At 44.5% G+C, this 27,784-nt stretch overlaps 2 protein-coding genes across 2 annotated transcripts; both read right to left on the reverse strand.

Annotated features, from left to right (window-relative positions):
* Positions 1 to 5,608: 5,608 nt before the first annotated feature.
* Positions 5,609 to 11,584, reverse strand: LOC120804937 (palmitoyltransferase ZDHHC12-B-like). The gene is made up of 5 exons (XM_040154679.1): positions 11,157 to 11,584; positions 9,867 to 10,000; positions 8,546 to 8,635; positions 7,509 to 7,675; positions 5,609 to 6,847 (listed from the first exon to the last, which is right to left on the reverse strand). Exons 1-5 carry the CDS (start codon positions 11,281 to 11,283, stop codon positions 6,532 to 6,534), a joined length of 834 nt encoding a protein of 277 aa, XP_040010613.1. The 5' UTR covers positions 11,284 to 11,584; the 3' UTR covers positions 5,609 to 6,531.
* Positions 11,585 to 13,360: 1,776 nt separating this feature from the next.
* Positions 13,361 to 22,851, reverse strand: slc25a25a (solute carrier family 25 member 25a). The gene is made up of 10 exons (XM_040155678.1): positions 22,556 to 22,851; positions 20,192 to 20,318; positions 19,952 to 20,039; positions 19,750 to 19,858; positions 17,977 to 18,135; positions 16,887 to 17,039; positions 16,671 to 16,778; positions 16,384 to 16,551; positions 15,696 to 15,846; positions 13,361 to 14,836 (listed from the first exon to the last, which is right to left on the reverse strand). Exons 1-10 carry the CDS (start codon positions 22,715 to 22,717, stop codon positions 14,652 to 14,654), a joined length of 1,410 nt encoding a protein of 469 aa, XP_040011612.1. The 5' UTR covers positions 22,718 to 22,851; the 3' UTR covers positions 13,361 to 14,651.
* Between the last annotated feature and the right edge of the window lie 4,933 nt (positions 22,852 to 27,784).

The following is a 27,784-nucleotide window of genomic DNA, read 5'->3' on the forward strand; positions in this document are numbered from 1 at the left end:
CCTCTCCGAGGCTCTGCTTAACACGTTTTATCTCCATTATTCCAATAGTACAAAAAACCAAAGTGTAAAAATGACAAGCTGTGGTTTTACTGGAGGGGGGGGGCTTATCTGCTCAGCTGTTTCATGGCCGGATGCAGTCGATTCCTGCTTCACGCATTTACCTCGGCAAGAAAGCAAAGAGGCATTTTTCGCAAAATGTCAAACTGTTCCTTTAAATAGCAAATTGATTATTTGTTGGTTGTCTGACAGATTACAGATTATCATCAGCTAAGTAGCTATTAGTATTGATCACCAACCCCTCAGGCCCCTGGGAATGTAGTTATATGATGGCTTTCTCCTCTGGAGCAGTAAAAACCTCGCTTTACTGCCGCGTGAAGGGAGGTTCCCGCCCCGGTCCTGAGGCAGGACACCACGTACGGTCGCATGGCCGATTCCGCCGACTGTTGTCACTCTCATGCCGTCGACGTCCGAGCGGAGAACGTGATCCTAGCCCTTTACACTCTGCGTGGAGAGTCAGGCTTTGCTCTGGCTGTTCCAGCGAGACGAGGAAATACAACTCTTCCCCTCACCCGCTCCTGCTTCCAGAGCTTCTTTATGAAACTTCAGCGGGTGAGATGGAGCCGATTTGACAGAGGCAGATACAGGCTGCTTGAGGGATTTCTAACACTATCAACTCCTCCGTTCACATCTTTATTCCTGTTTGGAGTTTCATGTCAACACTCCAGTACTGGATAATTTGCGATGTGCTGATTAAATGCAGGGGGGGTTTACAAAATAGTCCTGACAAGATCTTAAAATTACAGAAGCTTTGATTTTTGTTGAGACTATTGAGTCAGTTTTCTGTCTTGTCGGATATTGTTCACTGCCTGTCCTGTTTTCCTCCATGTGCTATCGTCATTTCTGCCAATTTCACTCTTGCTACATTACATCGTTTTGCAAAATTTGCTTCTGATGCACCAGCAGGGCGGCAGCGCCTGCCTGGACTCTGTGCCTCCATGAGCTGCCGTATGTTGCCTCAACAGCGGTGATTGTCATACCCCGCTGAAAGTTAAGACACGGTGCCGCCTCAGCGTTGGCTTCCTCGCGTGCTGGTGCATCGGTCGCAAACGGCACGATGATGAAATGCCGTAGGAAGAGGAAGAGGAAATGTCTCGCGAATCATGACGACAAATCATGGCAGAGGAAAACTGCAGTGGCAAAAAAGAGGAACATGACATTGCCACTGCCGACAACAACGCTGACTGAAAGACAGTGGAAAGTTTTATGGAAAATTTCTTTAACTACACTTCAAAAGGTTCAGATCAAGAGCCAAAAAATTGGCCGTCAAGTTAAATCGACGCCTCTGGTAGACTCTTTAAAAACCCAATCATCATTCTAGGGCTGCAGCTAACAATTATCTTATTATTTTCAATTACTTAGTCTATGAAACATCAGAAAATTGTTAAAAATGCCCGTCACAAACTCGCACGGCTGAATGTGACGTCTTCAAATGTCTTGTTTTTATTATTTTGGGCAGCGTCTGTAATGTGGTGCCGACTGGCAGATACATCCGTTTCTGCACATACATGTCAGGCGACTAGTAAACTGTAAGAAATCCACCCCAGTCTTGCATAGCTTCTTCACAGTCCTTTGAAAAAACAAACGTATGAGATGTTAAACATTGATATCAGCGAGTCTACTGTGTCGTAATATTGATATCAGCCTCCCCAAGGCAACAATTTGTGGCGGGTCAGCGTCGACCCCCAGAGCTGAAGTGGTTACCGTTAGTTCAGTAATTGATCAGTAAACTGACAGAAAATTAACTGTGACAACTGATTAATCATTGGACTCGTTTTTTTTTTCTAAGCAAAATGTGAATATTTGCTTGTTTTCACAGTTTTTATGAGAGAAAACTCAAAATTTGTAGGTTTTTGACTGTTGATCAGGCAAAAGAAGAAATTAGAATCTGTTCACTTGGGTTTCAGGGAATAACGACGGCCATTTTTCACTATATTCTGACATTTAATCCAATCGATTATTAAAGAAGGTAACTGTTGGTTGCAGCCTTACAGTTCTTCTGCGATGGAGTAAAATGTCCTTGCCCGAGGCTTTCTGTGTGTAAATGATCTGACACAGAAGAAACGGCAGCAACTTGATGAAACACAACTTTACAACAAACAACCAATCAATGTAAACAATTTCAAAAAATTCATTTTAAAAATACATTTGGTTCCTGTAGGGTTCCTTTACAAGACTGGGGCCACAAGATGGAGGATCCGACATAGGAGATATTCTACTTCAGTGGAGCAAAATTCAAAAAAATTTGCGATTAATCGTATTATCTGGACCCAAATAACACGGAGTAAACCCGGGGCTTCGCCCGGTTGATAATCCAGCCTCGCAAAACATCCCGTACAGCCTAAAAAACCTCCCTCATCAGGACGGTGACGTAAAGCCCATCAGATATCCCGGTTCTCCAGTTAAAATAATGTGGTAGGATCGTCCTAAGTCACCCTCAGTCTCATGGATAAGCCGTGAGATGATTGGTTCTCTGCCATAACGGTGCACAAATTAACCGCATTTACTGAAATCTGTTAAAAAAAAAAGTTAAAACAACATCATTACGATTTATACATTTCCATTCTTCCAAATGATAACCAGCGTCCTGTGTGTTATGGACAGATTCAGCTTGCTTTGTGGCCTTTGCTTATTATATTTATTTACAGTATTCATCCTTCAGTGGTGCAGTACGTGTGCCGCCGTTTCTATGCATCACTGTGACAGGCTTCGCCCACTGCCTTGACCAAACAAATGAATCAATCAGTTTCTGATTACGAGTCTTCTTTTTTTCCTTCTCTCTTTTTTTTTTTTAATGTTACGGTTGAAGTGTCGGAGATGTCTCATGTATTTGTCAAGTCGTGCCCTCGCAGCGACATTCGCATATCGGTCTCCTCCGGACCGGCTGTTTTCCGTTCCGGCAGCAGCAGTGCATGGCACCGTGGTGAACTCGTGCACTAGAAATCCTGTGAGCGCTAGCGGTAATCCAAAAAAAAAAAAAAAAAAAAGCCATAGAAAAATCTAATATAGCCATAATAGTAAGAAAATATCTGTATTTTCAATGTAGCAAATCATATTCTGTGATACTGAGCTCTAATGATGTCAGTTCAATAAAGGAAGAGGAGGAGGACGAAGCTTTAAGATACGCTCCCTGATTTGGATTTAGTGCACCAAAAATAGTCCAAAAATATGTATTTTCCAGTTCCTTATCGATCATTTCAAACTCAGCACTTGGGGAGAGCTGGGGAACACCTTGGGGACCCGGAGGAAACTACTGGGCACTATATTAACTTCAGATACGGGACTTTGAAGAGCAACTTGGCTTTGAATGCCCTGAGGCAAAAATGAGCTGTGGCCGCCCACACTCTGTGCCACAAAATACGCAGCCTTGAGACACCATCTAAACTGAAATGATGAGGCCTTTTAAACTAGACTTTAATTTGGAACGTTTTATTTCACGGGTCCTCTATTTTCCAGCTGATTTTCCTGGAATCTCTCCTCATAATTTCCTAAAACTTAGCTGGTATCTAACTGTGAATTACACGGACATTTCCGAGAAAGGCCTCCGCAGTTTGGTGCTAATTGTAAGGGAAATGGAGAAAGTGTCAGTTGCTGCAGTTCTTAAGATACCGCTTGTTATATTCGAGCTTTCGAGAAAACGAAAAAAGGGAAATTATGCAGTAGGTAAGTGAAAAACAGTTCATAAACAGACGTCAGGGTCCTTCAGAGTTTCCTAGAGAGACCGACAGAAAGACTTAATTGTTGATTAGACAGTAAATGTTCCACACTGGGTCACTTTATTTGACAGGTCCGCTCTGTGGAAGCTGGGTAGGACTACGTTTAACTGCTGAGTCGCTGAAGTTTTAAAGCACGGGGTGGGTTTTTTCTTTATTTTACAGGATCTGAGACGTAGATCTGCTTTGTGATCGGTAAAGTTTTTTCATTTAATTCACAGTTTCTGCTGCATATTGGTTGAACTGCGCGCTGACCTGTGGTTTTCAGCTGCACTGGAAATTCCTTAGTTTTGTGTTTCAGACTGATGAGGATCAACACCGTGCTTTACAACTTCAGCAACTCAGCAGTTAAACGTAGTCCTACCCAGCTTCCACAGAGCGGACCTGTAATATAAAGTGACCCAGTGTGGAACATTTACTGTCTAATCAACAATTAAGTCTTTCTGTCGGTCTCTCTAGGAAACTCTGAAGGACACTGACGTCTGTTTATGAACTGTTTTTCACTTACCTACTGCATAATTTCCCTTTTTTCGTTTTCTTGAAAGCTCGAATATAACAAGCGGTATCTTAAGAACTGCAGCAACTGACACTTTCTCCATTTCCCTTATAATTAGCACCAAACTACGGAGGCCTTTCTCAGAAATGGACTTAGACTTCACAGATACATACAGGCTAGTTTTTAGGAAATTATGAGGAAAATGTCCAGGAAAATTAGCTGGAAAATACAGGTCCCGTAAAACAAAGCGTTACTTAAGTTTAAGTGGGGGGTGGTGTCCGTTGTTGCGGGGTAACTGTGGAGGTGGTGTGTGTGTGTCTGTGTGTGTGTGTTGCTACGGGTCTGAAAGCATTTTTGAGTACGTAAAGAAGGTGCGTTCAAGCTGCAGGTTGCTCTTTAAACAAGTAAGACCCCTGTCCCGAAACCGCGAGGTCACGAGCTTCGACCTCCTGAAAGACCAGGTATGTTCACTCATGTCCACGTGTCCCGCGACGTGCCCCTGAGCAAGACGCTGAACCCTCCACTTGCTCTGGATAAGACAGTCAGCTAAATGAGTCAAATGTACCGGGACCACCGAGTGGCGTTGATTTAGCTGTTGTAGCACTTTAAGTTGATGCTGCTGAATATTACATGTTACTTATGTGTCACTACTGTATTTATGTATGTATGTGAAGAATCCTGACCAGGAATGTCAGTGTGTACACATGTACTCTATAACAACATGCATATACAGTATCATCAGTGTTTTAATGTACCCTTGTTGTCAATAAATACAAAATGAACAAATACAGTAAAAAAAAAAACCAGAACATTTTTTGACTGTATCTCACATTCAAGTTCATTTTAACAGTAAAAAACATCTCTTGCATCAAAATATGACCAGTTACGGTAAATCAAACCACCGGACGACAACTGCAGCAGATGCACGGCAGAGGCCGTTAATGTCACAACGTGGGGTCGCCACTCTCGCCAGTCAACAACGAAACCAACTAGAGAAGAGAAGGTGGCGACCAGACCTTTCCGTCGGGCGGAGGCGACGCGTCACTTGACGCCCTGCCCAACATTTATATTCACCGTGTAAACACGAGACAAGTGCTTCAGTGATTTATAACACACTATAATGTAGTTGCGATGTGTAATAATAATAATGTGTGTCTTCACTGGAGAACTTGTGATCGTTGACAAATACGGTTCATTAGTAAACACTTGATAAAAGGTCTTTACAGCTGCTTACAACTACCTCATATAGTGTGTTATAAACCATCTATTAAAGTGGTTCCCAGCTGGAGCGGTTTCCTTTCTTTCTTTCAACAAAACAACCCAAAAATCCTGATTTTTTTAAAATCATTTCTGCTTTTGTGGACCCAACTATCACCACATAGTATTAGTGGTCGGTCATGTTGCCTCGATTGTTGAGCCCCGTGATAATCGAGACATACTGCAGTCAGTAAGAATGTAATTGGAATTATTTATTAAAAAAAACAAAAACAAATTGATCCCAGTCTGGAGATTTAAAATAAATATTTAAGAATTATAGGTAAGATTTCAGTTGTGAAACCTTGTTAACAGTCAAGAGCCAATAATTAGTGCAATATGTAGATTCTTTGCCTTGTTTGCTTAGTACAGATTTATCTTTGTCTTTCGTCGCGACCATCTCGAGGCCAACGGCAGAAATACAGCGTCGGCCGGGGTGTTTGTGTCCTGCCAACAAAGAGCGCCGGAAGACGTCACACATAGCGTTGCAGCAAAAGCTGAGCCGGGTTTCACTTTTTTGATGCCCGGCGCAGCGTCGTTTTTAATGATGGCGCTAAATGAAAAGTTAAGGGAACGCCGGCGTCACTAATATTCATCCCGAGGGGGACGTGAATGTCATTTCACTGAAAACCACAAATGAGCGCCTCGTGGCACCTCTGTGGGAAAAGTCGGGATCACAGACGTCATTAAGATTCACCCTCTGAGGACCATGAGTGACAATGTGCTAATGCATCTGGAACATGCAGAGATAGTTCTGGACCGAAGTGGTGGTCGTCCAAAACCCAGGTACAGTACTTTCATCGGGCTTGAAAAGGACAACTGGCTTGAATGCAGTTCATTTGCTTAGTGTCTTCTGGTCCGTGTGTCCGCCGTACGAGTTGCAGGTATCAAACCATCATTTTATGGTCCAAAGTTGTTGGACTTTGGACCCTGCAGTCCATGTATCCATCGTAGCGAAATACAAAAAGTCGAGAGGATCCACAAGTTTGTCTGACACCAGTCTCAGTGAGTCTAGACTGGATTTGTGTTGCTTCTCTGGTAGACCTGCTCCCAGACCACCGTCCTGCAGATGCAGAAGAAATCCCACAGGTTGCAGAAGACCCCGCGGTCGAACGGGTTCTCCTCGTCTCCGCAGTTCTTCAGGTAGGAGATCCTGTGACGGGACATGAACTCCCAGGTGGTGCAGCTGATGGAGACCAGGTAGAGGTGGCAGCCCAGCAGCAGCACCACCACCACGGAGAAAACCCCGACGACGCCCAGCGCCGCCAGCAGGAACCCGTTCCCTCTGAACCACAGCTCCCATGTGACGCTGGGTGAAATGCCAGACCTGAAAGAGTTACGCACTAACGTCAAGGAGAAATGCAACCGATGGGGAGGTGTGTTTTCAGCGTTGTTTTCTGCGCCGAGCAGTTCCTGGCAGGTGTGCGCCCTAAACTGTGGAACAGCCACCCTTGAGTTTATTTTGGATCCCTACCAGCTTTTACCGTAGTGGTTACCAATATCTCAGTTAAACTGCACCAAACTGTTGATCTTCTATTTTATTTTACTCTTTTAAATCCTATTTAAAAGAGTCTTTTTTTTTTATATTCTTTTGTGTTTCTTGAATCGCTCGTCTTAATGCCTCTTACGTCCCATGTAAAGCACTTTGAAAGTTGCTGTAAACGTTAATTTGCCTGTGGCTCTGCTGATGGAAGCTTAACCCAGCCAGTGACTTGATTTCTGCCCACGTCATTAGCCTTCAACTACACGGCTGCAGAATCGATCCCTACGCTGAGAGTGACCTGAACTTTGAAGCTTTGAAAGTGTACTTGAGCAACACGTTGAAGCCCCCGTTTGTGAAATGCAAACAGAGGCTCGTTTTTCAATTTACCGGTGTTCTCAAAATCTCAGATGTCACCTAATTTTGGCCTAATGTGATCATTGTTTTTTGCTAAAATTACAAGGCAGACCGAGGCTGAGAGTGTCGGAGCGGTGCTCGGCAGACGTACAGAGCAACGTGAAGAGCCCACAGCAGAGCCAGCAGCTGCACCAGCAGGTAGACGACGAACCAGCGGTGGTTCCTCTCTCCAACACAGTTCTCGATCCAGGGACAGTGGTGGTCGAAGCGACGGACGCAGCGCTTGCACGTCTGACAGTGCTTTGCTCTCATTGGCTGCTGCATGGAAAAGAGAGGGAGAGAGGGAGAGAGGCGCCGTTTTAACTGGGAAAACTGGGAAAACTGGAAGCTCTAGGCCTGTATTTATCAAACCGCTTAAAGCGAAAATTTAGACTTAAGTGAAATATGAAATTTAAAATCCTTCACTTCCACTCCTACGCGTAAACCTACGAGTAAAAACTATTCATCAAAAATCTTTGGACTCCAGAGGCCTCTGCAGCCGGCTGAGAGAAGAAGGCCTCCTGGCTGACCGAGCCGAGCCCGCCTCTGCTCTCCGTCTGATAATAACAGCTTTAGTCTCTTATTTCACTGCATGGAAATGCGCTGGTGGCATTTTTAACGCCTTGAACCCTCAAATCGTAATGCGGTCTCCTAAAATAAGACGACGCACGAAGTAACAGTTTATAAAACAAGCCGTTCTCAAAAGAAAAACAAACGTGCTAAAAAACCTACATTTAAAAAGGACACGTGGAGAGAAGGCAAGATTTCTCTTTCTTTTCCACCCTGTTAAAACATGACTGATCGATGACGATACGCTGGTAAGATGTTCCATCGCAGAGAGCATGTGTTGCCATTGTGCCTTTGCCAAAGCTGAATTACTGCTGCAAGTCGCTACCACGAGAGCATAATAAATACTCCAATCTAAATGAAAACAGATCTAGAGAATATCACGCTAAGTGTTTTGAGAGCACCAACAGAAAAACTGAAATTCTGTTTCGGTTGGACAGGAAACAGAAGAGAAGCTGTAATTAGCGATATGTGACTGCGCGGTTGAGACGGCGTGTGTGTTTGTGACAAACTCGCGCTAAGATCCGGACGCCGATGAGCACAGCGAGAGCAGAAGTTGGCAGCCGCCAAGCAGCCGGTTACCTGCAGCAGGCAGTATCCGCAGCGCCGCAGCCGTGGGGTCGGGGCCTGCGGAATCATCGACTCCATTTCCTCGTCTGAACCCTGAACGCCCTGCGAGACACAGACCGATGTGGGTCACAGGCGTACACGAACAGATACGCACACACACAATGTATCCGCTGTGACCTTTACTTACAGGGATGAATACACGGGACATTTCAGCATTACACCAAAGACTGAAACATTAATGATAAACACTCAACCAAACACAGTATATAAATAGAAATGGGGAGAACGAGCCCTGTTTTGAAATTTCAGATGATAACTTGCGAGACGTGAGGAAGACGCATCGTGCGTCAGCCAATTTATGGACGAGGAGGGAATTCTTCTTTCTCTGTTACACTGAAGGTGAAAAGGGGGCAGTTACACGCGACGTCACAAGTGTTGGAGACACAGTAAAGTGCTTCAACTAACACCAGGTTATTAGGTCCCCGTGGGTTGTTCGCTACTTTATCTTTGTAATTTCTCTCGAGGGGACGGGAAGCGACAGACGTTTGGTTAAAATACTGTAGCGAGTTAGAAAAAAAGCTTTCACGAGGAGCTGGGGGCAAGGCGGCACCACCGAAGGACCAGACATCCTCTCACTGGGACTCTATACGTTATTACATTATTAATGTGGCATTTCCTTTGCCAATAAAGATTTAAGTGATGGTAGGTTGTTACATGCCCATGCTATTGCATGTTTCAGTCCATTTGCTGAAAATGAAACACACCTGACATCACTACTGACCCTTTCTCTGCAGCACAGTCCAGGTTTCCTGATGAATTCCCACCCTCTAGGCAGATTACCATTAATCTGGCTGCACTAAGAAAATCCACTTTCACAGAAGATGTTTCCTCACAGTGAATATCCTGTCTGATATTTTCGACTGACTATTGCATAGTCAGCTATTTTCATTATCAAGTAATCTGCTGATTATTTTTATTTCGATTAACTGACAAATCAAAATTATCAACAACAAAAAAAGGCCCCAAGAGATTTTTCCAGAGCCGACCGTTAAATATTCAAAAGTCTCGGTTAGGCAAACAGGAAATCCTCCCATTTGAGAGGCTGAAATCAGAAGATTTGTCATTGATTCACTGCTTTTGCTTGAAAAATGACTGAAACGTTAATCTAATAACTGCATATTGTTTTTCTGTCTATCAGCTGATCGATCAAACGACTAATTGTTTCAGATCTGAACCATGGTGGTGCAATACATGACCAAAAATACACTTTCATTTTTCAAGACATCTGTATCTGCGCGTTTGTAGTGGTGTGGGTTTTGTTGGTTCACGTTACCTTGACAGTGTCAGTAAGAACGAAGCCAGGGTCCATTAACGAAACCGCAAAGTATAACAGCACCGACAGCACGACCAGGAGGAAGAACAGAACGGGCAGCAGCAGCTCTCCTCGCTCCTCACACTTCCGCAAATCTGCGCACACACACACACACACAATTTTACTACTCAGCCCGTGAAAACAGTTGTACAATGTCCCCTCTCGCTCTGGAGCGAGTCCTCTAAAGTCTATATGAGTCTAATACATCATTTTCAAGTGAGACCGTGACAAGCAGGCAGCATAAAAACATGGTTACAACCATAAATACATTTCTAACAATGCAGACCATAAATATTTTCCAGTTAAGGTGCATAAAGAGGTGGTGGGAAAAGTAGCCAGATCTTTTACTTTAGTAAAAGTGGCAATACAACAGTGTAGAAATACTAAATCTTGAAAATAAAATATTTAATTGACAGATTAATCCATAATGAAAATAATCCTTAGTTGCAGTTATTTAAATGAAACCATCTGAAAAGTTTAGAGGGGAATTCAGTCTTTAGTGGAACTGCGAACAACTTACAATCTGTGACAATGGATGTAACCACATATTTTTTTTATCTTTTTTTTTTTTACTGTACAATCTTAATGTTAAAATCTTAATCTGAATTTGAGCCCGACGTTCACTTAAAACTCCACGAGGCTGCTTATTTATTAGATTCAGTTTCAGCTGCATATTTGAGATTTAATTCCTCTTTAATTTGCTTCCTTGTCCCCCAATGGAAATAAACATTTCTTCTCACGCCAGAAAACCAAAGATCATGTAAATGTAAGTACAGAAAAAGACGATACAAACTAATGGTGAAACAGTGGATGAAGCAGCTTCCACTGTGTGTTGTAGCTGCTCGAGGTGGAGCTACTTTTAACTAACTTATTGACACTTAGTTTAGTCCAGCCCCAGGGCCCAAAGGGCCCCAGCTGCTTTTTGAAAGGGGTCACAAAGGCATGAAAGGTTGGGAACCATTGGTTTAATCTTTTATAAAAGCTATTTGTAAGATTTTCGTGAATGTTTTTATGTAAAATATGAATCTGCGGAGTAACTAGTTGCTACAGCTGTGCAGTAAATAGTAGAATATTCCCTTCTCAAATGTAGTAGCATGAAATAAATGTATTCAAATGAAATACAAGTACTTCATAGTTGTAATTAAGTTAAGCACTAGTAACTTTCCGCCACTGGGCCCCGATGGTCTGTTTTCCCGGCGGCACTAAACAGGTAAAGGAAAAAAAAAGTTGGCCCAGTTTGAATGAACTTACCGGTGTCGTGCAGGAACAGTACGAGGGTTGTGACCCAGGTTAGCAGGGTGTGTGTAGCCCGAACCAGACACCCGGTCCGAAACATGCTCTGCACCGTTTTAATAATAATATTTAAAACACCTTTCATTAGCACCGCTGCTAACTGTTAGCTAGCTGCTTAGCCTCGTTAGCTGTCTCTTAAAAACATAGCAAGAGTGGTTATGAAAATAGAACAAACTTTTTGACTGTGCTATGAAATAATTGTAGGTTTTTGTAAAGTAACATTGTAGCTAGCGACGGTAGCAAACGCGTATTATTTGTTTCTTTCTGGTTTTATTTCGCCCACCCCGCGGTCGCCGCTTCTTTGTTTTGATACGGGAGGTCGCGTAGGACAAACCGGGCGAACTGAACCCTGCGCGAAGAAGGTCAGACGCGTCACCGTGTCGAAAGTCCCGAGCCGACTGCACTTCGGTTGTTTCCGGCTAAACCGAACCCGGTGAGACTACCCGCTGCTGCCCGCTTTGCACGAACCCCTCTTTACCAAAGTGTCTGTCGTGTCAGTAACACACGACCCGGACATTTTTGTTATTTATTCTAAAGCACAACGGGCAACCTTTTTATTTTTATTTTTATTTTATTTTAATTTTCATTTATCTTTTCTATCTTTTTATATCTTCTCTGCCCGGGCAACTTTTTTATTTTTATTTTTATTTTATTTTAATTTTCATTTATCTTTTCTATCTTTTTATATCTTCTCTGCCCGGGCAACTTTTTTATTTTTATTTTTATTTTATTTTATTTTAATTTTCATTTATCTTTTCTATCTTTTTATCTCTTCTCTGCCCGGGCAACTTTTTTATTTTTATTTTATTTTATTTTATTTTAATTTTCATTTATCTCTTCTCTGCCCGGGCAACTTTTTTATTTTTTTTATATTTTCATTTTCATTTATCTTTTCTATCTTTTTATCTCTTCTCTGCCCGGGCAACTTTTTTATTTTTATTTTTATTTTATTTTAATTTTCATTTATCTTTTCTATCTTTTTATCTCTCCTCTGCCCGGGCAACTTTTTTATTTTTATTTTATTTTATTTTAATTTTCATTTATCTTTTCTATCTTTTTATCTCTCCTCTGCCCGGGCAACTTTTTTATTTTTATTTTTATTTTATTTTAATTTTCATTTATCTTTTCTATCTTTTTATCTCTCCTCTGCCCGGGCAACTTTTTTATTTTTATTTTATTTTAATTTTCATTTATCTTTTCTATCTTTTTATATCTTCTCTGCCCGGGCAACTTTTTTATTTTATTTTAATTTTCATTTATCTTTTTTATCTTTTATATCTTCTCTGCCCGGCAACTTTTTTATTTTATTTTATTTTATTTTAATTTTCATTCATCTTTTCTATCTTTTTATCTCTTCTCTGCCCGGGCAACTTTTTTATTTTATTTTAATTTTAATTTATCTTTTCTATCTTTTTATCTCTCCTCTGCGGGGGGCGGTTCCCTTTTTTTCTTGGAAAAAAAATCTTCTTTTCCGGGTCAGTTGGAGATCTGCTCTCTCTATTTAATTAGTGTTTTTTTTTTTTTTTAAAAAAAAACTTTTCTAAGATTGAGTAAGAAACTAAGAGGGAAAGGGACGTCTGTGCAGTTAACTGACAATAAAAAAAAAAAAAAATTAAATACATTTAAAAAAGCACTCTCTACGACAACAGGTCTACGTGACCCAGTGCGCAGGAACAGTAGAACTGCTGTGAATCTATCGTGTTACCGCTAAATCCTCCTCTTTAGTGTATGAATGTAGAAACCGGGGCCACTGTTAAAATGAACAGTTCGCTAAAATGTACATCTTTTTTTTTTTTTAATTTAAAAAAAAAATTACGCATCTTCTCACTTACAGTTGCTGTTATCTATCCACGCAGACACTTCGTGGTTTTGCTTATCTAGGTTTTTCGCCAACACACCGGAGGCGAATTCCTCGAAACGGGACAATCTTCACAGAAGAATCATCAGAAGAATCATTAGACCTGTGAAACCATTCTGTGGACATTTTTTTTTTTTGCGCTTCCGCTTCTGCGCACCACAGAGGAAATTCCCTTTCACCGTGGTGCTCGAGTGGCCGGGCGTATTTTACGGCCGACCGGAAGCCGCCTCCGGCCGCTTTTTATCCGGTCGCGACACCCTGTAACATGCAGCTCGATTCTGTACAAAAAGGGAAGACGTCTGACAAGAGTTTGCATTTATTTGCATCAAAAGTGGTCCATTAAAACAACATTAAAACATATTCTTCACAAAAAGAATTAAATCCTAACAGCTGGCGTGGCATGACATTCATTCAGAGGCACCTCCAGCATTGATTAAAGTGCATTACGTTGCTCATCTTTTTCAGCCCTTGTTTTCTCTATAAATGTGGCGAGAAAAAAAAAAAAAAATGCATGTGCTCTTCTCTGAATTAAACAATAATCTGCCCTTAAACCTGAGGTGAACAGTTATACATTTATACTTTTTTTTTTTCAGCATGGAAAAAAAAAATAAATAAATAAAACAACACTCATTAACAGACATAATCTGAAGCTGTTTGAGTAACAAAAACAAAACAAAAACAAAACAAAAAAAGCTTTCTTGGTGCAACCTACCACCTGCTTTAATGAACAATTCACCAGACAACAAGAATTAGTGTTCGACAGCCACACGTTAAGGCTGATGTCCGGTGCCAGTTTCCCACCCTCAATTCAATCACACTGCATTTTAAAAAAACTTATCAAAAAAATCGCACATTTGGCTCTTCAGACGGGAAACAGGAACCGCTGTGAGCCTCCTCTCTCGCCTAGACAATAAAAACAATAAATACAGGATGGATGGAAATAAATACTCCGCAGTCATTCAGAAAAATCCTGTCATCGATCCATTCGCTCAAGGACGGAGGTGGAGAGAGATCAAACTCACGTGTGCAAAATCCTCCCATTCAGGGACACGATCATTTCCTCCTAAAGGCAGAACTGTAAAAGAATAAAACTTCTTAAAGAGCTTATTAATGCTGTATCTGCCTAGTACTTTGAATGGGAGGTTTTTGTTTTTTTTTTAGTTTAGTAGAGTTATTCAACACGAAAAAAAAAAAAAAAACTGTGCATGTGTTCAGGCACCAAAACACAAAATGGCTGGAGGCACAAAAACATTTGGTCCTGGATTTACAGTCACTCATATTCCTCACGTTTCAGCTCTCCATGCGACTTCTCTTAAAACATAAATAGCAGCAGTCACAGTCACGACAACCTGAGCTCACAGAGTCCATATCCTCCACCTTGGCCTTTCCAACGTTCACTGTCTTTTCTCATCTTTCAATCAGCTGACATTCACAGAATGAGATAGCTCCACGAACCCCGGGAGGGGCCGTCAGGTCCCTGGGATTCCCTAGCATGAGCCGTAGGAGAGAGGGGCGGGTTGGGCGGTGGTTTGTTGGGGTGAGGGTCACCTGTCCCATTCAAGCTTTGAAGTCACGTGACAAACAGAGGGCGAGTTTCAGCGCGAGGTCACTCCCAGCTGCATCTTTAGGTGCTCGTAGACCACGTAGCTGATGCTGACGGCGGGGACGACTTTAAGGAAGTTGGGGGCCAGGCCTCTGTAGAGCCCCGTCGGGCCCTCGGTCTGCAGGATCTGCCTGAGGAGACCCGTCATCTTCACCTGCTGGCTGCCCTTTGTTGCAGCTGTAAAATATGATTTTAAAAAAACAGGTTACATCAAGATGTTGCAACAAAGCAACAGTGATGAAATCAACACGTGAAAAGATCAAGAGCCTCTGTGTTTGTCCCTTTTTTCAAAAAAGGTAAAAGATTCTCGATTAATCGATCGACTTTTCAAGCAGAAATGTCAAATTCTCAAATGTGACATTTGCTTTTCCCAGGCTTGGGTAAGAGTAGATTGAATTTCGGGGGTTTCGAACTATTGGTCTGACAAGACCAGATGCGCTAGCATCACGTTGAGCTCTAAGATAGAGATGTTTTTCATCAATCAGTTAATTGCGAAAATCGTGGGAACGTTAGCCGCAGCCTTATCTTGTGAAGGCCTTCCAGACAAAGGTGACGCGTACTTACTCAAACAATAAAACGCCTGTGCTCTACTCATTTAATAGCAGTTTTTTCCTTTAATGACTCAGGTCAGTAACAGCCTTTTTGTTGGCCAATACAGTTACTGAATCACGTCATCCACCCCTGACCACAGTAAAGGAGGCCTCCTCCCTAAACAGGTGTGGTTCTTTAAGGAGCTGCCACTTCGGTGGGGAACTTTTTAACTCAATTTGAAATGAACGTGTACCGCGTCGGTCCCGAAAACATATTACGCCTAAGAACGCTAAAATTTCCTGGGGCAAAACTCTAAATTTCCCAGCTCGTACATTTAAAGTGTTAAGGCACTAAATGTCTAATAAAGTGAGGTATAAGCGAAGTCAGCATCTGTGCTCAAACATCCATCGGTTCAGTTGAAGCCCGTACTGAATGCCTGACGCCCACAGATTCCTAGCGATGGACGGTCCGAGGAGCGCGGTAATTTCAGGAGCGAAGGCCTCACCTTGCGCCTGCATGCGGGTCCGGATCAGGGCCAGCGGATAACTGGCGAGCTGACCGCAGGTGCTGGAGACGGTGCCGCAGGCCAGCAGCACGAAGACGCCGGGGTCCGTGCTGTTGGTGCCGTACTGCTGCAGGTAGCTGTTCTTCAGCGTCTGGAAGGGTGGGAAAAAACACAAGATGAGGAAAAAAAAAAAAGGGCCAATTCTCTCAGCTATATTTGTGTATATGACTGCTGTTGCACTCCCTCTTCCCCTGGTCATAAGATTGTGTTATGTAATCATCAGTCATGCGTTTCAATATTTGTTCGTTTTGAGGCTAGATGTGGTACAGCCTTTTGGATTTTTAAACAGCTCCCGAACAGCTACTTCCTTGTTTCCCCGTGTTTAACGACACGTTTTATATTTGATTTAACCCCCGTTTGTTTCATCGGTGTGCAAAGGTAACAAAAGGGGAAGTAAAACGGTGTAAATGTGGCGAATTTCCAGCCAAGAGACTCACATTCTTGCTCCGATTAGAGGTTGAGTCACAACGAGGAAATGTGTGTGTAGAGTTTATTAGCAGGGTGAGGAAATAGGATCAGAAACTGATACCATTACGGATGAAAAGAATGCGACAATGTTTTTGGAGGGTAAAATATAAATCCAGGGGGGGTTGTATGGAGTGACAGTCTGCACGTTGTGGCCGCTCACCTCGTATACTGCCAGGTCGATGCCTGCGTAGGGGATGATGCCGAGCATGTTGGGGATAAAGCCTTTATAAAACGCCCCGAGCCCTTCTCTTCTAAAAATCTGCTTGGCACAGTCCGAGATGCCGGCGTACTGCCCGGTCTTCCTCAGAGCGAGACGGGTTTTCAGAACCTGGGGGCAGAGAAGAAAACGTCGGTTTTGTTTGGCCGCAGCGTCGTGAGAACTCCCAATCAAGGTTTCCCGATGCACACTCTCAGCTTTGGAGCGGGTGCAGTTAAGTTGATAGTCACCTCCATGGGGTAAATGGTGCTCTGGGCGATCACTCCAGCCAGGGATCCTGCAACAAATCGCTCCAAGATGCACAGTCTCTCCTTATCACTGCCGATCAAATGTTTAATCTGGAAAAGGCAGTCGAGGAAGAAGTCGAGTGAATGGACATCAGGAACACTGAGCTTCTCAGATTCTACGTTCGAGTTGCAGTAAACCGACAGAGTCACGTGTCATACCTGCTCATACACCATGAACTTGAGGGCCGACTCGGGGGCGATTTTGATGATGTTCACGCCGTTGCCTCGCCACAACGACCTCATCCCGCCCTCTCTGATCATCTGCATCAGCCCGCTCATGATGCACATGTTGTTGGTTCGGGATCCGTAAACCTAAGGAAGAAGAATTAGATATAATCAGTTAGATGGAAATGTTTGACCGAGAGCGCCCCTAAACCTGTTTACACCGACAGGAAAGCGACTACTATTTGGAGATCTGATTTTAAGATAAATGTAAATGTTGGAATCAGGCACGTTGCCATGTAGACCAAGATTTTTTCGACCCAAAAACAAGGCCAACTGGGTCAGGTTTGTTTACTTAGCTGAAAGCAAAATAAGCGAGCCACATCATACCATGAAAATCAATTGGGCTCAAAAGTCGACAGGAGTGTTTCAAAGTTGACTTTTCCAGACTGCAACTGACGTGAATCAGGGCCATTGACACTGATCCTGAATCTGCGCACAGTTAGACCTTCAGCCCACTGACAACAGTTACGATTACGCAGCAGAGGGTGTGACGGCTATTTGTGAATCCACATTGGTCAGTGCTATGAGCTGGCTTTCAGAGACAAGCAGCCCTAGACTCTGACCCCTCGCTCTTACACACTGCGTATTAAACATTAACTTGTTCATGGCACTTAAGTAACTCCCCTCTTGGGCAATCCCAACTCAACTTGTGCCACCTGCTGCAGTTACGAAAGAAGCTCAATTATGGCCCCCGGCAGAATATCAGGCATTTTCTTAGTCAAATTTTTATTTTTTTTTTAGAGCTCAGCTCCATTGAATCGACTTAACAGTTGAGTAGGTTTTAGCCTCGGTGAGTCGGTAAAAACAGCTGATGACCAGGTCACAAGATCCACAAGCTGATGATAATTCTCTACTGTTGCAAATAGCGTGTGAGATAAGAGTTTCCACATCTTCCTCCACACATTGTCCAGTTCCCAAACTCCAGCTCAGAGCCAGGCTAAGAATCGGCTGTTTGAGTTCATTTAAGTGGTTTTACTTTTGATTTAAAAATAACGCACACCGGGTTCCGATGCGGTTGTCTCACCTGCATCATGAGTTTGAGTCGGTCCAGGGGGGCGGTGCAAGTCCTGGAAACAGCTCCAGCTCCTCCACCTGCGACCAAGTGCCTCCACCACATCCCTGTCAGTTTCTCCTCACTGGTGAACTCATCTGGCACCATCAGGTTCTCACCCACATCGAACATCTGCCAGGAAGACAGAAATTATTAGATATACAGCAGATCTAGATAAATGCCACCAGGAAAACATGCCAAAGATAACAGACTAGAAGACGCCAATGTCATGTAGTCTTTTTCTTAATTTTATTGGTATTTTTTTATTAGAACCTTTACTTTTTGCTTTTATTTGTGTGTCTCCACCAGAACTGCCACCAGCAGGAGTCATTTAGAGCTCTTCTTCTTAACCAAGAATCCAGTTAGCTGGTAAAACAACATTTTTCCTGCCAGCGGCACGGGACATTGGTCTGGTGTGACAGCAGAATATGCGTCATCGGACGCCCCTGCCACACTAAAAAGTTCAAACTGCGTGACCCTCACCGAGCACCAGGTATGTTTTCACAAACAGCGCAGTATAGTTCAGTGGATAAGCATGTACGGCGTTAAAATCTGAGCCATGCAGACTTTAATTACGTGCAATGGGCGAAAGGTCAAAGAGCGCTAACTGCAAGGCACATGTTTTGGAGTGATCTAGGCCAGGAGCTGAAAGCAGGCTTACGACTGGATCTATCTAAACCTGCAGATGTGAACCTGTTACAACTCTGGCCCCCTGTAACAGGGGACAACCTGTAACCTGTCTGAATTTAAGAAAAAAAGAAAGATATTTTAGAGGTAGAAATTCACTTTTAAATACCACAAAAAGGTCAGTGTAGGTTCGTCTCGCTGAGCTGAAAGGCAGTCTACTGTTTTAGATGTTATTCTGTGAAGCCTCAATTTTATTTTAGCTTCATCGTTACATAATTTTACTGAGTCGATAAAATGGCCTATTTATAAGCCTTTCACAAATACAGGACACCAACAGCCTCTACTTTTAACTACTTGGCCAACATTGGGGGCACAGTGGCTTTGCTGCAGAGAGCATTACACACCTGATTTTTTTGCAAACTGCGATAATCCAGCAGCTTATGTTTCATAATTTGGTATCCTCTCATTTGGCCTGCTGGGAGTAGCAATTCCAGCGCTATTCTTGGACCTGGTTCAGCCGGTCAGTGTCTCATCTGTACCAAGTCGAGGCTGCTAGACTCATCAGATGGCACCGCATCGAAATAACTTGTTCAACACCCAAGATCACACTGTCCTCCTGCGGGAGCTTTGCTCCATTGCTTCAGTCTCCACCTGCTCTGACTCGCTGCTGCTCCCTTTTACATAACAGCCTGACATATTGGTAAATCCTTCCAACATAATCCTCCCAGAATGGGACCGATTCCTTTCAGCTCCTAATAGAGCTTAATTGCTGACGCACAACTTGTGCTGATGGAGCCTTTAAGGGAATTTGTTTCTCAATTGACCTGTTCTTTTTCCCCAGACAGGAGGATGGTGCAACACCCTGTGCACTTTGATTAGTTTCAGATGGAGAGATACCGTTATCGGATCAAAGACTAGGTGAAAGTAGAGCATCTAAAAATTTATGCAACACCAACAGTGGAATTTTCTAGTTCTTTCTAAATTCATTTTTTCAAATCGAATCAAACTAATGATTTAGCTCTTCCCTGTTTGGGTTCTGGAGGTTACAGCTCAGCTGTTTCTACATCTGTTCCCTTTTGTGCCGAATAAGAGGTTTTCAGTTCAGTCCGTTGAACCCACCGTGGAGTGTTTCCAGTAGAGGATGATCTCAGGGATGTTCTCAGTCTTCTCCATCATGTAGTTGCTCCAGTCTTTACGGCTGATTGTTATCATTCCGTTCTTATCCATGCTTAAAAAAAAGAAGAAAACGAAACTAAGACTCAGACCCAACTTAATCCAACAACCCGAGATTTCAGTGGATAAAACAGAGGAAGGAAATTACCTGTTAAGGGCATTCTCCGCATGCTGCAGGGAAATATGCACACCAAGGTCGTTAAGAGACTGCATGAACTCTTTGGGATCAACGTGGCCTAAAAAGGAAACAAGGACAAGATGTAAGAAAAAAAAAAAAAAAAAGGATCTCATACTGCAGCTGAACGACAGACAGCGTGAAAGAGGAAACCAAGCGAGCACTCGGATCCAAAAGCAAAACCTAAGCACATCTGCCGCAGCAGCCTCGTACCTGCATTCTTCCTGTCAAGGCTTTTCACCACCAGCTTCAGGTCTTTCTCATGGTCTTGCAGATAGTGAACAAACTCCTCAAAGTCCAACTGTACAGCTGGGCCATTTTCTTCCCCTTTTAAGTTTTTCTGCCAGGAAAAGAAATTACACGTGCAATGAGACAAGGCATTCTGTTTTTTGTCAGGTAAGAGGACAGAGTAGAGTTTGAATAATGAGGATTTTATGATATTGAACTAAATGAGCAGATACAGAGTGGTATTTTACCATCTCACATAATTTAAGGGAGACATAAGTTTCAGCAGCAGATGGCTCCTTGCATTGGTGTGCAGAGGAGTCGTCTTCACATCAAAACAACTTAACAACCATTTATGAAACCAGTACAGCAAGTTCTGTCTCTGTACTCTATGTGTAAAATGTGTACCTAAAAGCCAAATAACTAATGGCCAGCCAATCCCGCAGTCCCGAAAATGGCACTTGAGATAAAGGTGCCTGGGCTTGTGTTTCATGACCCTAGGCGACAGCAGAGTGACCCATTTGCCAAGCCCACAGTGCTCCTGAATGACTGGGATGAGGTCCATTTCTCCAGGACCGGGAGGGGGGTATTAGGTAGTAACACCCCGGTCCATCATTGACCTCAAATGCAGGATGACCTGCCAACTCTTTTAATCTCGTCTAAGCTCAGACGTTCTGAGCTAAAACAGGACGGGGACACCGGCAGTTCTCCAGCCCGACGGCCAGCGCTGATACTTGACCCACTGCGCACAGCGCAGGCATGCGTGTCACACAGTAATGATACTCTCCAGCTCGCACTAAACTACCTGCACGAGTGCATACATGTGAAGTAAACACGGTTAAAAGGAGAAAGCCGTGTCACCAATTTTAAGAATTTACAACATGCTGTTTATGTACCGAGGGACACCTTTGGCCAGTGTCTGTGCCCTTTTCCTAAAAGTGTGAGAAGAAGGCCATGAACTGCTGCAGCAGCTCTACTGAGAAACAAGCAGGACATCTAACACTTGCCAAGAGCATAAGCTACTAACTGAAGTTGTCGCACCAAAGTAAATAATGTCTACTGAATATTCTTGCATTGCCATCAGTTTATGAACCAAAATGTGACCCACAGCCGAGTGCAAGCACTGAAAAATCCGACAGGTCGGCTGTGGGGATGAGCGTCTAACTGATTTCGGATGAAGCATGAGCCACAGTCCAGTGCAACCTTTCAGCACAAAAATCAAGGTTGAGTTCACCAGTTTTCTGGTTTCAGGACGGCCCATGTGCAGGTGTAAGTAATGAGATGACTCAATTGTCTCCCCAGTGCGAAGAAAATCACAAGCTACATCTGAAAAAAGCTGAACCCTTTCAGTCAATTTTCAAGCAAAAGCAGTGGGGGGAAGAAAAAGAAAAAAAAAAAGCTACACATTCTCAGGTTCCAGCCTCTCAAATGGCAGGATCTGCTGCTTCTCTTTGTCATATACATATATGGGTTTTAGACTTTTGGCTGAATAAAACAGTACATTCAAAGACATGACTGTGTGCTCTTCACACCTGTGTTTGTCTTTTTTTTTTTTAACATCACATAGACTACTGACAGTACTGACAGTACAGAGGGCTAGGGAACAGATATAACTACTTAAAATGAAGAAATGCGAGAAATTAATAGATAAAAGTAGTGACAATCAAAAGCTGTATACAATGCAATACTTAGCCCCCATTCATTATTCCAAATTCATTTTGCAAATATAGTTTATGTGCAAAAATAATCAGACTAGTTTTGCGATGCCCGAACAACTTTACACAACGACCACTGTAATGTGTGCATTTGATGCATATTTTAAAACTTGAGTTCAGGAATGGGCTAATCTGATTTCCACTTCGAGGGGAGACAGTTGCAAAAGGGAGCACACACTGATTTCAAGCCGCTTCCCAAATTCACATGAATGGCGCATAGCATAAATTCCTTTTTAGGGTGGATTTTCCCTGGGAAAAAAAAAAAAAAAGAATGAATGGCAGCCGGCCCACGTCGGTTCACTTAAGTTTTAAAAATTTAAAAATCCATGGCGGTTAGACTACGTGGACGAAAAGCAATTACCTTTAACAGAACGTATCGTTAACTTTATATGATGCCAACAGTCATGGCAGAGTTTTCCCGAGAACTTTAAACTTTTCTCGTGGCCATTTTCCTGGAAGCCGGTCCCATTCGCGGCCTAGTCGTAAGGTTCTTCACTACCCCCCCGTGCTAGTTCCCCCGGCGCCCGGAAAGAAAGGATTTAGCGCCGGTCAAAGTAATGGGATGTAACCGTAAATGCTAACGAGGCAACACAAATCACTAACAAGTGACTTTGAGTCATTTTTCAGCCCCGCTCACCTTTCGCCACCTCTGGTAGGTTGTAAACTCCTGAGACGGCAGGAACACACTCAGTTTGTCGAAGACAGACTTCAGCTCCGACGGCAGTCCTTTGGACTCGAAGCATTCCACCGCGACCCGGTCCGAGTTGGACACCGGGACGTAGAGGAACAGGCCGAGCATGCTGGCTCCGGAAAAGTTAAAAGACAAGTACAATAAATAAATAAATAGCACGCCAACGTGTCTCCCCTCCTCGGGACGGTACCGAAATGCCGCCGAAGAAACGCCGGTTTCTGAAAAATGCGAAGAGGCCGCGCCCCCTCCGCGGGCGTCACCGTGCTGTCAGAGCGACGTCATTTTACTACCGGTCGATCTCGGAGACCGGCCATTGACGGGCTCGGCTCGGCCCCGCCCCCCTCCGTGCGTAACGAAAGGGGGAGGATCGTCGACCAATCCCGTCCCTCCTTTCATTCAAACTGTGGCTGAGGCAGACACGAGGGGGGCCGCTCGGCGGGACGTGTGCGACCGAGCGACCGAGCGACCGAACGACCGAACGAACGAACGAACGACCGAAGGAACGAAGGAACGAAAATAAAGGATCGGTTTTCTTCAGGGGGAAAAAACGACGGCGACAACAATAATAATAATGATAAAGCAAAACCAAAACATAAAAGACAAACATAGTTCAACATGGGACAAGGATGTGCAGAGACAAATTGTAAAAATAAATGAAAATAACATGAAGCAAAATATAAATAGCACGAATAACGATGATGTAGTAATAAAAAGGAACATTCATTCTCTATTTGAACAGCACCTTTCAAACGCAAGTTGAAACAGCTGCATAGTCAACAGAAACAAAGAAGGGATAAAACCGGAAAACACAAGAGGCAGAGCCGCAATTTTCAATTTTCAATCTTCAGCTTTTATCCTAAAACAGAACGAAATGGGGCTTTTCCCGCCATGGAATCCTGTGTGAAAACCAGCCGTGTTTCCGGGGCCCCGCCGTCTCATCAAGCTCAGGTGTGACTCAGGGAAAATCGGTCGTCGGGCCCCCTGCTGTTCCCGCCACCACGTCGGCTGATGATGCCTGGCGGGTCCCAGGTTCAACCCCCACCTCTAGTTATTTTTTACATGAAAAGAAAGTGGAGTATTTTACCCTTAAGTGCCAGGAAGAAGACTTAAAAGACGAGATATGGCTCGCGTGTCGGCATTTTCCAACACACGCACTGAGAACTGGTTTAAGTCTGTTTTTATTCATGTTTCGCCCACAGTCAGTCTCCATCTTGAGGTTTCGAGAGGTCACAGTGGTCTCTGCAAAGCCCCCCCTCCTCGGAGGGTCTGTGCTCCGCTGCAGGCAGCATTGTGTCACTGTATTTGGCCTGTGTGTGTGTGTGTGTGTGTGTGTTGGGGGGGGGCAACCGCTGGAGAACTAAACTGGGAAAGGGACGAGCGCCAAAAGCCAAAAAAGGCGCTGAAGAAACGCCAAGGGCTGGCGGCTGAGGCCCCCCGAGGCTGTCAGCTGATCCTGATCCTGGTTTACATGCACACACACAGACACAGACACACACACACACACACACACACACAGACATACACACACAGACACACAGACACACACACTCCTCTATGTCAAAGTTCTCTGACCTCTTGCTATCGACGGAGACTCGGCTTTTCTCGCTTTGCCTTCTGCTTGACGAAGGTTTTTAAACCTCACACTCGTGTTTAGTTCCGGACTTAATCTGGAGACGGACTACAGTATGTGGTCTAAAGTACGTGGATGTCCCTGGCCACGTCCTTTTGTGTGCCTCTGGTCTGGGCCTGTTTGCCACCAGCGGTGGGAAGTAGCCCGGGACGTCTGCTCAAGTACTGTACTCGAGTAGGGTTTGCTGTACTTGTACTTTATTTGAGTATTTCTCCAAAAGCGAGTGTTTGTCTTATAAGATACGATGCTTTCTCCCAAAGGAAAGGCCCCCGCACGCCGACACGGGTGTTCGGAGTTTCGTGGCTGATTTAGACCTGCTCGGGCCAGAGACGATGAAGTTTCGACTGGAACAAAACTAAGGGGAAAATCCCCAGAAGTCCCCCCAAAACTTTACGACACCTACGAAGCATCCGACGGATTCTTGACGAACCTGCTTTTGGCCCCTTCCCCCGTTTCGAAATTCAAGTGCCCCGGTGCACGAGGCCAGGCCCACGGAAAATGCGTGGAGGAACTCGGCAGCCCTCGCCCACCCAAACGTCCCCACTGGACCTCACTGGAAGCCGCTGTGGGGGCCAGAAGTCCCCCCAGCAGCCTCTGCGTCGGAGGCCCCGGAAGCTGACAGAGCAGCGCGTCAGCGTCCAGGGTTTCGGGATGACCCTCGGACCAGGACCCTCAGTTGGTCCAAAGGCGCATCACCAACAGCCACCGGTCATTAGAATAAACCATCAATTCACTGCGCTCCCTGCCGTCAACGTGAGGTATTACATATTAAGGCTTTAACTCAAACCCGGGAATCCATTATACTTTAACAATCATCACAATTAACATTAAATTGTGGTGAAGGCAGAAGAACCAGTGCTCTCTGGAAACCTGATGTTGTTTTAGCCCAGGGTGAGATTTCCTCTTTCCCCCTGTCACTCTCCCCCCGGACCACAGGCGACATCCCTCTCGTCCTGCTCTGTGTTAGATCACACGTTTGGCCTGCGGCAGGAAAAAACCCGGAATTCTGCTCATCCGTCCTGAACCGTCGGGATCCAGCGGCTCGTCGGCCTGCAGGATTAGCCAAACGGTCCACGCCTGACGCGGGGCGGCCCAGGTGAGGGCCGGGCAGTCTTATCATCGGCGGGAAGCCCTCCGCGGGACACCGCTGCTGTTTTGATGGGGAAGAGGTGAGGTTTTACCGCGGGATTTCTTCTTCCTGGCTTTGGATGTGTTTGTCATCGCGACGTCTCCAGGCGACAAGATGCTCCCGTCACCTGGCGACAAGTCACCAGGCGACAAGATGCTCCCAGTCACCAGGCGACAAGATGCTCCCCGTCACCTGGCGACAGGATGCTTCCCTTCACCTGGCGACAAGATGCTCCCCGTCACCTGGCAACAGGATGCTCCAAGTCACCAGGCGACAAGATGCTCCCCGTCACCTGGCGACAGGATGCTCCCCTTCTCCTGGCGACAGGATGCTCCCCGTCACCTGGCGACAGGATGCTCCCCGTCACCTGGCGACAGGATGCTCCCCGTCACCTAAGCGACAGGATGCTTCCCTTCACCTGGCGACAGGATGCTCCCCTTCTCCTGGCGACAGGATGCTCCAAGTCACCAGGCGACAAGATGCTCCCCGTCACCTGGCGACAGGATGCTCCCCGTCACCAGGCGACAGGATGCTCCCCGTCACCTGGCGACAAGATGCTCCCCGTCACCAGTTCACTCCCCCCCGTCAGTGCATCATGAAGTTAGCGACCGACGCAGTGACCAAAGAAATGAAGCCTCACAACAGTCCGGACTCCGGGGTCTCTCTCCAGAGATTCCTATTTCAGCCGCTGCTCTGGCCTGAAGTAGGCGGTCTTAGTCCGGAGAACGGGAGGGACCCCTCAGGAAAAGTTTCCTTTTTTTCCCCACAGAGTTAAATAAGGGTCCTGCCCAACGTTATCCCTCGGAAAACCCGCCGATGTGAGCCCTCTTTTACAACCATCTAAGAAATGTCAGTCTCTTTTTCGGGGGGGGGGGCAATTTGGTTGTAAATAGTTCAGTAGGTAAATATAAAAAAAAGGCTAAAACTTGCTTTCTTCAGTCACAGTCAACAGAGTAACTGCGACGTTTCCAATGTTTGTTTGAGATGTTTTTCGAACGACGAACAATAATGGAAGTCTGAGTTTCTTGACTTTGTTCTCTAATTCAACAAGAGGATGTTTTGCTTGTAGCACAAGTGCAGATTCTTACTCTTATGTGAATTGTTCAAGACGACACTGTCAGAAAAGTGCTGTCTACATAAACCCAAAGTTTCTCTGTCAGCACCGGCTATTCGTCCATTCGTCCCCCCCGAATACCTGCCGGCCGGTCGGGTCGGTCCTCGGCTGCTCTCTGCTGGTTCAACTGGAGCCCGGCACTCGAAGCTCCACGAGGCTGCTTCTTTATTGGATTCAGTTTCAGCTGCGTATTTTGAGATTTGATTCCCGTTTCAGCTCATTACGACTTGCCTCCTCGTCCCCCAATGGAAATAAACATTTCTTCTCAGGCCAGAAAACCAAATATCATGTAAATGCAAGCACAGAAAATATAAAAAAGACGATACGAACTAATGGTGAAACAGTGGATGAAGCAGCTTCCACTGTGTGTTGTAGCTGCTCGAGGTGGAGCTACTTTTAACTAACTTATTGACACTTAGTTTAGTCCAGTGGCTCCCAACCTCGGGGTCAGGCCCCTCCAGAGGGTCCCCACATAAATCTGAAGGGGTCGTGAAGCGATTCATGGGAGAAAGAAAGAAGAAACAACAAAGTTCTGATACAATTCCCCCTCCCTTTTTTTTTGGCCTGTATTTTATTTTATTTCATTGTGTTGTGTTTATTTATCTATTTTTTGGTGTTTTTACCTCTTTGAGCCTTGAGCAATTATCCAAATGAAAACATCCGAGTTGGCAGAACCAGTAGTTTTTAAAACATGTCACAGCCAACTGAAATGAAAAGAGGAGCCCCAGCTGCTTTTTGTAAAAGGGTCTAAAAGGCCTAAAAGGCTGGGAAAGGCTATTTGGAAGCTTATCGTGGGCGTTTTAATTTCATTTATTCCAAACATCACTCAAGTGCGGTGCTTGAGTAAACGTACTTGGTTACGGGAAAAGCTGCATTTCATTAAACATCATTGTGTGAGTCAAAAGAAGGGACTGGAGCAAAATAACGGTGTCCGTGAAGGCAACGCCAGTGCTCTCAGCTGCAGTTCGGACTGTGACCACACGGCGTCGCTGTTCCTCCGCCGGGGCAGCAGTGTGGAGCTGGTCCATAAAAACTGGGTCAAGTTAACAAAGATGAGTTAGTAAATGACCGGATGTGCGGTGGTTTACTTTTTAAAATAAGATCCGCAAACTTCAGGAGTAACTCTTTGGTTCGGGTTTAAATGGATTTAAACTACTCAGATGGATTATAACTCTAACTTGATACAGTGAATATTTTTCGTCAGTTATTATTATTATTATTATGGTGCAGCCTATTTCTGTTGGCGTTCCAGCGTGTTAAGGTTTCATAAAGTTTACGCAAGGGGGACGCAACTGATGATTA

This window comes from Xiphias gladius, chromosome 19, assembly GCF_016859285.1.
Source record: "Xiphias gladius isolate SHS-SW01 ecotype Sanya breed wild chromosome 19, ASM1685928v1, whole genome shotgun sequence".
Taxonomy (NCBI): Eukaryota; Metazoa; Chordata; class Actinopteri; order Istiophoriformes; family Xiphiidae; genus Xiphias; species Xiphias gladius.